The following is an 11,711-nucleotide window of genomic DNA, read 5'->3' as shown; positions in this document are numbered from 1 at the left end:
TCTAACAACTATGCAAAAACTGGTTCACATCGGTCCATAATTATATATAGCCCCCATATAAACCGATCCCCCGATTTGGCTTGCGGAGCCTCTAAGAGAAGCAAATTTCTTCCGATCCGGCTGAAATTTGGTACATGGTGTAAGTATATGGTCTCTAACAACTATGCTGAAATTTGGTACATGGTGTTAGTGTATGGTCTTTAACAACCATGCAAAAATTGGTCCACATCGGTCCATAATTATATATAGCCCCCATATAAACCGATCCCCAGATTTGGCTTGCGGAGCCTCTAAGAGAAGCAAATTTCATCCGATCCGGCTGAAATTTGGTACATGGTGTCAGCATATGATCTCTAACAACCATGCAAAAATTGGTCCACATCGGTCCATAATTATATATAGCCCCCATATAAACCGATACCCAGATTTGGCTTGCGGAACCTCTAAGAGAAGCAAATTTCATCCGATCCGGCTGAAATTTGGTACTTGGTGTAAGTATATAGTATCTAACAACTATGCAAAAACTGGTCCACATCGGTCCATAATTATATATAGCCCCCATATAAACCGATACCCAGATTTGGCTTGCGGAACCTCTAAGAGAAGCAAATTTCATCCGATCCGGCTGAAATTTGGTACATGGTGTCAGCATATGATCTCTAACAACCATGCAAAAATTGGTCTGCATCGGGCCTTAATTATATATAGCCCCCATATAAACCGATCCCCCGATTTGGCTTGCGGAGCCTCTAAGAGAAGCAAATTTCATCCGATCCGGCTGAAATTTCACAACAGACACCGCTGTGTTATGACCGGTGTAATAAATTTTAAATAAATGTAGCGAAGTGATTAATAATACCTATTAATTAATTAATTTTGAAATTTTTTTATTTTTACAATTGGAATACCGTAGTTGCATTTTCTTGTATTAGTTATGGTAGCAATTTCATAAAAAAAAATATATTTCTGGGTTTGCATATGAACTAATTTCTTCGAGTGTAACCAATCACATTAACCCAAAATGCGTATTGTAATTTATAATTTGTATAAATAAAAAAAACCAAAACAAAACCACAAATTGGCAAGGTGATAAAAGCATTACAAAAATGAAAAGTTGCATTTCTTCACCAAGAAAGAAAACAGTTAACCAGCGAAAGTTTAACGACTAAGATGTATTTAAAAAATTCAATCATCTGTTTCATATTCGTTATTGGATGTGGCAAAGGACTTGAGAATTCTGGTGGCAATTCAACAGAACTACAATTGAGGACAACATCCAAATTCATCAGAGATAATTGTCAATGTAAATCACAATGGCAGTGTGAATGTTGTGCCAAAGTTAATAATGATATGTTTAATATCCATCAAAAATGTGAGTTTTAAAAAAAGAACAAGTGGAAATAAGCAACTATGTTATGTAATTGTTTTCTTCGGTGTGTCGTACAAAAGTGTGAGGTCATTCTAATACTCCCTAATATATGGAGAATGTACAGTGTCCGATAAGTACTTACACTCAAAAAAAAAAGTTTACTTGAATCCAAAAATTGTGACCTTCCCATAAGGATTTTGGTATTGATTCCTACCCAAAGATGCGGCTTCTTTAATATAAATACATTTTTTAGCGACCTATCTGGCCTTAAATCCAGGATCAATAAAATTAAAATTAGGATACAGATCGCATTTATCAAATGTTGTTTCTCTTTTCGCGGTATATTAATAATGCTATTCACGTACAAACAAATAGCTGTTAAAAATCCAAATTATAACAAATAATAACCTCAAAGTAAAAAAAGTTTTCTTGATTACAAAAAAAACTTTAAACCTAAGATGCTAAATCCTCAAAATAAGTCTTAGCCTATATTTGAAGCGTGATATTGTATCGGATGTGATATTGTATCGAAAATTTAGATCTACAAATTGGTGCAGGGTATAATATAGTCGGCCTCGGCCGACTTTTGACTTTTCTTAGTTGTTATACCCTCCATCATAGGATGGGGGTATATTAACTTTGTCATTCCGTTTGTAACACATCGAAATATTGCTCTAAGACCCCATAAAGTATATATATTCTGGGTCGTGGTGAAATTCTGAGTCGATCTAAGCATGTTCGTCCGTCCGTCCGTCCGTCCGTCTGTTGAAATCACGCTAACTTCCGAACGAAACAAGCTATCGACTTGAAACTTGGCACAAGTAGTTGTTATCGATGTAGGTCGGATGGTATTGAAAATGGACCATATCGGTCCACTTTTACGTATAGCCCCCATATAAAGGCACCCTCAGATTTGGCTTGTAGAGCCTCTAACAGAAGCATATTTCATCCGATCCGGCTGAAATTTGGTACATGGTGTTGGTATGTGGTCTCTAACAACCATGCAAAAATTGGTCAATATCGGTCCATAATTATATATAGCCCCCATATAAACCGATCCCCAGATTTGGCTTGTAGAGCCTCTAACAGAAGCAAATTTCATCCGATCCGGCTGAAATTTGGTACATGATGTTGGTATATGATCTGTAACAACCATGCAAAATTTGGTCCATATCGGTCCTTAATTATATATAGCCCCATATAAACCGATCCCCAGATTTGGCTTGTGGAGCCTCTAAGAGAAGCATATTTCATCCGATCCGGCTGAAATTTGGTACATGGTATTGGTATACCATGAAAAAATTGGTCCATATACAAAATATCGGTCCATAATTATATATAGCCCCCATATAAAACGTTCTCCAGAGCCTCTTGGAGGAGCAAAATTCATCCGATCCGGTTCAAATTAGGAACGTGGTGTTAGTATATGGTCGCTAACAACCATACCAAAATTGGTCCAATCACACAAAAATTGGTCCATATCGGTTCATAATCATGGTTGCCAATAGAGCAAAAAATAATCTACCAAAATTTTATTTCTATAGAAAATTTTGTCAAAATTTTATTTCTAGAGAAAATTTTGTTAAAATTTTATTCAGTTCATAATAAAATTTTCATCATTGTCAAAATTTTATTTCTATAGAAAATTTTGTTCAAATTTTATTCGGTTCATAATCATGGTTGCCACTCGAGCCAAAAATAATCTACCAAGATTTTATTTCTATAGAAAATTTTGTCAAAAGTTTATTTCTATAGAAAATTTTGTTAAAATTTTATTTCTGTAGACATTTTTGTCAAAATTTTCTTTCTATAGAAAATTTTGTGAAAATTTTTATTTCTATAGAAAATTTTGTAAAAATTTTATGTCTACTTTGTCAAACTGAATTATATACGTATTGGATCGATCTTTTTTGATTTAATATATACCACGTATGGACTTACATACAATTTAGAAGATGGTGTTAGGAGGTTTTAAGATACCTTGCCATCGGCAATCGTTACCGCAACTTAAGTAATTCGATTGTGGGTGGCAGTGTTTAGAAGAAGTTTCTACGCAATCCATGATGGAGGGTACATAAGCTTCGGCCTGGCCGAACTTACGGCCGTATATACTTGTTTTTTACTAACATTGTGTTCCACCCTAGTGAATTAGCCGACTTAATTTTTGAGTCTATAGATTTTGTAAAAGTCTATCAAATTCTGTCCAGATCGAGTGATATTTAAATGTATGTATTTGGGACAAACCTTTATATGTAGACCCCACACATTTAACGGATGTGATATTGTATCGAAAATTTAGATCTACAAATTGGTGCAGGGTATAATATAGTCGGCCTCGCCCGACTTTAGACTTTCTTTACTTGTTTCCATTAAATTTAGGACACAAATCTTGAAATTTTGCGTCTCTCCGCTTAAGTTGTAGATCTTTGAATTAAGGCAAATTTTCCTTAAAATAAAGAAAAACATTTTTAATTTAACTCAACTAACATATTGAATTTTTAAATTTAAGATAAAAACGCTTCAAATATAGGCTAAAACTTATTTTAAGGATTTGCATCTTTAGCTTAAAGTTTTTTAGCATTAAGAAAACTGTTTTTACTTTGAAGAACCTGGCATAATTTGGATTTTGAAATTGGAATTTGTTTGTACATAAATACCTTTATTAATATATCGCAAAAAGAAAATAAAAACTCGATGAATGAGATCTGTATCCAATTTTAATTTTATTGATCCTAAAGCCAAGGAGGTCCGTAAAAATGTCTTTATTTTAAAGAAGCGGCATCTTTAGCTCGGAATCAATACCAAAATCCTTAAGGGAAGGTTAAAGTCTTTGGATCCAAGTAAACTTTTTTTAGTGCACGTAAAACCATATGCCATTTTAAAAATTCAAATTATAATGGATACTTCAAAGTAAAAAAGTTTTCGTAATTCCAAAAAAACTTTAAACTTAGCCTATAATTGAATCTTTTTTGATCTTAAATCTAAAGATTCAATATTTCAGTTAATTTAAGGACGATTTCTTTAAATCCAAAATGTGTTTCTTTATTTTTTTCTTTTTTTAAATTTTTCCTTAATTCAAAGACATGCGACTTTAACGGAGGGACGCAAACAACTCAATAAACGTGGTCTACCGCTGCTCCTACATTTCCAACCCGTCTGACAAATATATTGCCTTGAGGCCAGTAATACAAATCCCCGGCGATTCTCATATTCGCTCTATTTTACGTGCAAATTTTGTTAAAAAAAATGCATTCGATTCGAGCAAACAAGATTTTCTTAAAAAAATCGATTTTTTTCAGGATTTGGATGGTATTTTAGGGGTGATCACGAATTGAGCTCCTTTTCGCTCCCGGGTGCATAGTTTAAAAGATATGAACAAAATAAATTTTTCATATAAAAATTTAGATTTATTGTAGATTTTGATAGAGTTTTTAAAGCTTTTTTTTTGCTCTAGGGCACATAAGGGATTGGTCTCTACACGACAACATACTTACTCCCAAGAGCAGGATTATTGATCTACACTTTTCTTGAAAACGGCGCCTTTATTAGCGGATTCAAAGATTTTGATCTTCACTTTTGTGGGGCGATGAGGAATTAAGGTATTTTTTGCTCTTGGACGGAAGGTGTAGGAGATACGAGCAAAATACATTTTTCATTTGCATGCCATTTTCGACTTTATGGAGTTGATCACGAATTACGCACTTTTTCGTTCTCGGATGCATAGTTTAGGAGATATGAGCAAAGTAAATTTTTCATATAAAAATTTATATATTTTTTTAGAATCAGGATTTGGATGGATTTTAGATTTTGTAGTGGTGATCCCGAATTAAGCTCCTTTAGAACGCATAGTATGGGAAATATGAATAAAAAAAAATTTCATATACAAATTTAGATTATTTCAAGATTTGGATGGAATTTTTGTTTTTTTGGAATCACGAATTTAACCTCTGTTTCGCCCATAATACGGGAGATATATACATTTTACATATTAATTTTAGATATTTTAAGGACCTGAATGAAATTTACTAGTTTTTTAGCTGATCACAAATTAAGCCGTCTGTTGAAATCACGCTAACTTCCGAACGAAATAAGCTATCGACTTGAAACTTGGCACAAGTAGTTGTTATTGATGTAGGTCGGATGGTATTGCAAATGGGCCATATCGGTCCACTTTTACGTATAGCCCCCATATAAACGGACCCCCAAATTTGGCTTGCGATTGCTCTAAGAGAAGCAAATTTCATCCGATCCGACTGATATTTGGTACATGGTCTTAGTATATGGTCTCTAACAACCATGCAAAAATTGGTCCATATCGGTCCACTTTTTCGTATAGCCCCCATATAAACGGACCCCCAAATTTGGCTTGCGATCGCTCTAAGAGAAGTAAATTTCATCCGATCCGGCTGAAATTTGGTACATAGTGTTAGTATATGGTCTCTAACAACCATGCAAAAATTGGTCCACATGGGTCCATAATTACATATAGCCCCCATATAAACCGATCCCCCGATTTGGCTTGCGGAGCCTCTAAGAGAACCATCCGATCCGGCTGAAATTTGGTACATGGTGTTAGTATATGGTCACTAACAACCATGCAAAAATTGGTCCACATCGGTCTATAATTATATATAGCCCCCATATAAACCGATCCCCCGATTTGGCTTGCGGAGCCTCTAAGAAACGAAAATTTCATCCGATCCGGCTGAAATTTGATACATGGTGTTGGTATATGTTCTCTAATGACCATGTAAAAATTGGTCCATATCGGTCCATAATTATATATAGCCCCCATATAAATCGATTCCCAGATTTGTCCTCCGGAGCCTCTTGGAGGAGCAAAATTCATCCGATACGGTTGAAATTTGGAACATGGTGTTAGAATGTGGTCTCTAACAAACACGCAAGAATTGGTCCATATCGGTCCATAATTATATATAGCCCCATATAAACAGTTCCCCAGATTTGATCTCCGGAGCCTCTTGGAGGAGCAAAATTCATCCGATCCGGTTGAAATTTGCAACGTGGTGTTAGTATAAGGCCGCTAATATCCATGCCAAAATTGGTCCATAACGGTCTATAGTTATATATAGCCGATCCCCAATCACACAAAAATTGGTCCATATCGGTTCATATTTATGGTTGCCACTCGAGCCAAAAATAATCTACCAAAATTTTAGTTTTATGGAAAACATTGTCAAAATGTTATTTCTATAGAACATTTTGTCAAAATTTTATTTCTATAGAAAATTTTGTAAAAATTTTATTTCTATAGAAAATTTTGTAAAAATTTTATTTCTATAGAAAATTTTGTCAAAAATTTTATTTCTATAGAGAATTTTGTAAAAAATTTTATTTCTATAGAAATATTTTTCCAAATTTTATTTCTATAGAAAATTTTTTCCAAATTTTACTTCTATAGAAAATGTCAAAATTTTATTTCTATAGAAACTTTAAACTTAATTATATACGTATTTAATCGGCCTTTTTTAGTTTAATATATACTACGTATGGACTACCTTGTAATTTAGAAGACGGTGTTAGGAAGTTTTAAGATACCTTGCCATCGGCAAGTGTTACCGCGACCCAAGTAATTCGATTGTGGATGACAGTCTTCAGTAGAAGTTTCTACGCAATCCATGGTGGAGGGTACATAAGCTTCGGCCTGGCCGAACTTACGGCCGTATATACTTGTTCTCATAAACATATGTAGTTTGGAAGGTATAAGCAAAATCATTTTTTCATATAATAATTTCGATTTTTGCGGGATTTAGATAGACTTTTTTTGGTAATCCTTTTCACTTTAGGGCGCACAGTTTAGGAGATGTGAACAAAATAAGGAGCTTTTGAGGAGCTACTTTTCTCACTAGGGGGCAGAGTTTAAGAGATATGACCAAAATAAATTTTTCAAATAAAAATTTACATTTTTCGGGATTAGGATGGAATTCACGAGTTTTTTGAGGCTATCGCTTCTTTTCACTTTAGGGCTCTTGGGCAAAGTTTAGGAAATTTGAGTAAAGTCTGATTTTCATATACCAATTACAATGGTTAGCATGCCCGCCTTGCATACACAAGGTCGTGGATTCGATTCCTGCTTCGACCGAACACCAAAAAAAAATTCAGCTGCGGATTATGCCACCTCAGTAATGCTGGTGACATTTCTGAGGGTTTCAAAGCTTCTATAAGTGGTTTCACTGCAATGTGGAACGCCGTTCCGACTCGGCTATAAAAAGGAGATCCCTTGTCATTGAGCTTAACATGGAATCGGGCAGCACTCAGTGATAAGAGAGAAGTTCACCAATGTGGAATCACAATGGACTGAAAGTCTAAGTGAGCCTGATACATCGGGCTGCCACCTAACCTAACCATCTTTTCAGAATTTGACTTTTTTGGACGTGATCACAATTAAGTTCTTTTTAAGTTTTATGTGTGATATAAAAAAAAATTTTAGATTTTGGTAAATTTTGCCAGTTGGGCTGACCACAAACTAAGCTTCTTTTCGCTCTATGACGCATATTTTTGGAGATATGGGCAAAATAGTTTGTGTTTGCAATTCATCAACAAATCAATATCATCTACTTCAATGTGCTACAAGTTAAATGTCAAATTTATTTTACGTTTTCTTTTTTCTTGCATTCTTTCAGTATGTGCTGATTGGTTTATTTTCTCCAGAACATGGGATATACGCGCTAATGTCCGTCTCAACGAACGCGTTCTATACACAAACGTTTTTTCCGCCTTCAACATTCCACCATTCTGTTTTCCCATTTGGCCAGCACTAGCCTTGAGTAGCTGTTTCCAGGTGCACAGTATCAGTCAGCATGAATTTAATACCCTGCATGCATGCGGAAATGTAACAATGAATTTTATCACTTTTAATATATTCAATTGGTCCCTTGGCTGCATGGATATAGGAACGGGAGGAATACAAACGGTAGAACCGAATCACGATATAGTCAATTCTAATACCGAAAAGCCACCAGAAATTGAATTGGAAACTAGTGATTCAATTAATAATAAAAATTAGAATTTGAATAACTGAAGGCACTGAGTTTTATTTGGAATAAAAAGACAAATACTCAAAGTAAATCTCAGGTACTACACTAATATACATACCCCCATGGTCCGATATTCATGGATAAGCATGGACCGATACCACGATTGCCACTCGTGTCAAAAATAATAATACCAAATTTTGAAGAAAACCACAAATCTACCAAATAAAAAAACGTATTTTTAACGTATCTTTGATCAAATTTTTGTGGTTAGTATGAAAAATATATTTTTTCTTCGAATCAATGAATTACCCATCCCATCAGCGAAAATTGTTTGGCTATGAAACAACACAAATATTGGATTTGACAGAAAATGTTGCCAAAACGCTATTTTTATAGAAAATTTTGTAACGCTTTTCTATTAAAATTTTGTAAAAATATTATTTCTATAAAAACAAACATTTGTCAAAATTTTATTTCTATAGAAAATTTTGTCAAAATTTTATTTCTATAGAAAATTATGTCAAAATTTTATTTCTATAGACAATTTTGTCAAAATTTTATTTCATTACAAAATTTTGTCAAAATTTTATTTCATTACAAAATGTTGTCAAAATTTTATTTCATTAGAAAATTTTGTCAAAATTTTATTTCTATAAAAAAGTTCTCAAAATTTTATTTCTATAGAAAATTTTGTCAACATTTTATTTCTATAGAAAATTTTGTCAAAATTTTATTTCCATAGAAAATTTTGTCAAAATTTTATTTCTATAGAACATTTTGCCAAAATTGTATTTCTATATAAACTTCTGTCAAAATTTTATTTCCATAGAAAATTTTGTCAAAATTTTATTTCTATAGAAAATGTTGTCAAAATTTTATTTCCATAGAAAATGTTGTCAACATTTTATTTCTATAGAAAATTTTGTCAAAATTTTATTTCTATCATATAGAAAATTTGGTAAAATTTTATTTCTATAGAAAATTTGTCAAAATTTTATTTCTATAGAAAATTTTGTCAAAATTTTATTTCTATAGAAAATTTTGTCAAAATTTGTTTCTTTAGAAAATACTGTCAACATTTTATTTCTATAGAAAATTTTGTCAGCATTTTATTTCTATAGAAAATTTTGTCAAAATTTTATCAAAATTTTATTTATTTATTATTATCATCCGATCCGGCTGAAATTTGGTACATGGTGTGAGTCTCTAACAACCATGCAAAAATTGGTCACCATCGGTCCATAATTATATATAGCCCCCATATAAACCGATCCCCCGATTTGGCTTGTGGAGACTCTAAGAGAAGCAAATTTCATCCGATCCTGCTGAAATTTGGTACATGGTGTTAGTATATGGTCTCTAACAACCATGCAAAAATTGGTCCACATCGGTCCGTAATTATATATAGCCCCCATATAAACCGATCACCAGATTTGACCTCCAGAGCCCTTTGGAAGAGCAAAATTCATCCGATTCGGTTGAAATTTGGTACGTGATGTTAGTATATGGTATCCAACAACCATGCAGGAATTGGTTCATATCAGTCCATAATTATATATAGCCCCCATATAAACCCATCCCCAGATTTGACCTCCGGTGCCTTTTGGAGAAGCAAAATTCATCCGATCTGGCTGAAATTTGGTACGAGGGGGTAGTATATGATATTTAATAACCATGCCAAAAGTGGTCCATATCAGTCCATAATCATATATAGCCCCCATATAAACCGATCTCGAGATGTGGTTTTGGAGCCTCTTGGAGGAGCAAATTTACATTGTGCTAGTATTATATGGCCGTTAACAACCATGCCTAACTAGGTCCATATCGGTCTATAGTTATATATAGCCCTCAGATAAATCGAGCCCCAATCACACAAAAATTGGTCCATATCAAGTACATAATTCTATATAGCCTCCATATAAGCGACCCCCGTATTTCAATTCTGGCTCTCTACGTACCGAGCAAAAAGCCCATATTGATTCGTAATTATTTGTAGACTTAACTATACACAACTTTTTTGTCTAATATATACCACGTATGGACTAACTCACAATTTAGAAAACGATGTTAAGAAGTTTTAAGATACCACAACCCAAGTAATTCGATTGTGAATGACAGTCTTTCGTAGAAGTTTCTACGCAAACCATGGTGGAGGGTACATAAGATTCGGCCTGGCCGAACTTACGGCGGTATATACTTGTTTTCTATTAGTGTATGGATAACAAGCCGATAGTCTAAATTGCTAGTTTGATTTAATATATACCACGTATGGACTTACTTACAATTTAGAAGACGGTGTTAGGAGGTTTTAAGATACCTCTCGATCGGCAAGCGTTGCCGCAACTCAAGTAATTCGATTGTGGATGGCAGTGTTTAGATGAAGCTTCTACGCAATCCATGGTGGAGGGTACATAAGCTTCGGCCTGGCCGAACTTACGACCGTATTTAACGGCCATATAATACTAGCACAATGTACCAAATTTCAACTCACTCGGATGAAATTTGCTCCTCCAAGAGGCTCCAAAACCAAATCTCGGGATCGGTTTATATGGGGGCTATATATGATTATGGACTGATATGGACCACTTTTGGCATGGTTATTAAATATTATATACTACCCCCACGTACCAAATTTCGGATCGGATCGGATGAATTTTGCTTCTCCAAAAGGCACCGGAGGTCAAATCTGGGGATCGGTTTATATGGGGGCTATATATAATTATGGACTGATATGAACCAATTCCTGCATGGTTGTTCGATACCATATACTAACATCACGTACCAAATTTCAACCGAATCGGATGAAATTTGCTTCTCTTAGAGGCTCCTCAAGCCAAACCGGGGCATCGGTTTATATGGGGGCTATATATAATTATGAACCGATGTGGACCAATTTTTGCATGCTTGTTATAGATCATATGCTGACACCATGTACCAAATTTCAGCCGGATCGGATGAAATTTGCTTCTCTTAGAGGCCTCGAAAGCCAAATTTGGGGGTCCGTTTATATGGGGGCTATACGTAAAAGTGGACCGATATGGCCCATTTGCAATACCATCCGACCTACATCAATAACAACTACTTGTGCCAAGTTTCAAGTCGATAGCTTGTTTCGTTGGGAAGTTAGTGTGATTTCAACAGACGGACGGACGGACATGCTCAGATTGACTCAGAATTTCACCACGACCCAGAATATATATACTTTATGGGGTCTTAGAGCAATATTTTGATGTGTTACAAACGGAATGACAAAGTTAATATACCCCCCATCCTATGGTGGAGGGTATAAAAATAGGTCCAGAAACAGTTACCTAAATGTATTTCGAATAAAATGAGCTTTATTT

At 34.5% G+C, this 11,711-nt stretch overlaps 1 protein-coding gene across 1 annotated transcript; it reads left to right on the top strand.

Moving 5' to 3' along the window:
- The first annotated feature begins 1,157 nt into the window (after positions 1–1,157).
- On the top strand, positions 1,158–8,412 carry LOC142242921 (uncharacterized). Its single transcript, XM_075314403.1, has 2 exons — positions 1,158–1,372; positions 8,014–8,412. The coding sequence occupies exons 1-2, from the start codon at positions 1,171–1,173 to the stop codon at positions 8,394–8,396; spliced, it is 585 nt and encodes a 194-aa protein (XP_075170518.1). The 5' UTR covers positions 1,158–1,170; the 3' UTR covers positions 8,397–8,412.
- The last annotated feature ends 3,299 nt before the right edge of the window (positions 8,413–11,711 follow it).

Source organism: Haematobia irritans, chromosome 1, assembly GCF_050003625.1.
Source record: "Haematobia irritans isolate KBUSLIRL chromosome 1, ASM5000362v1, whole genome shotgun sequence".
Lineage (NCBI taxonomy): Eukaryota > Metazoa > Arthropoda > Insecta > Diptera > Muscidae > Haematobia > Haematobia irritans.
Note: the sequence above shows the minus strand (reverse complement) of the source record. Positions and strands in the feature narration are given on the sequence as shown.

Excerpts from the sequence above, each read along its gene's own strand:
- LOC142242921 (XM_075314403.1), top strand. The coding sequence starts at position 1,171 with ATGTATTTAAAAAATTCAATCATCTGTTTCATATTCGTTATTGGATGT. Across the intron at positions 1,373-8,013 it reads GTTTAATATCCATCAAAAAT|TATGTGCTGATTGGTTTATT; the intron begins GTGAGTTTTAAA and ends GCATTCTTTCAG.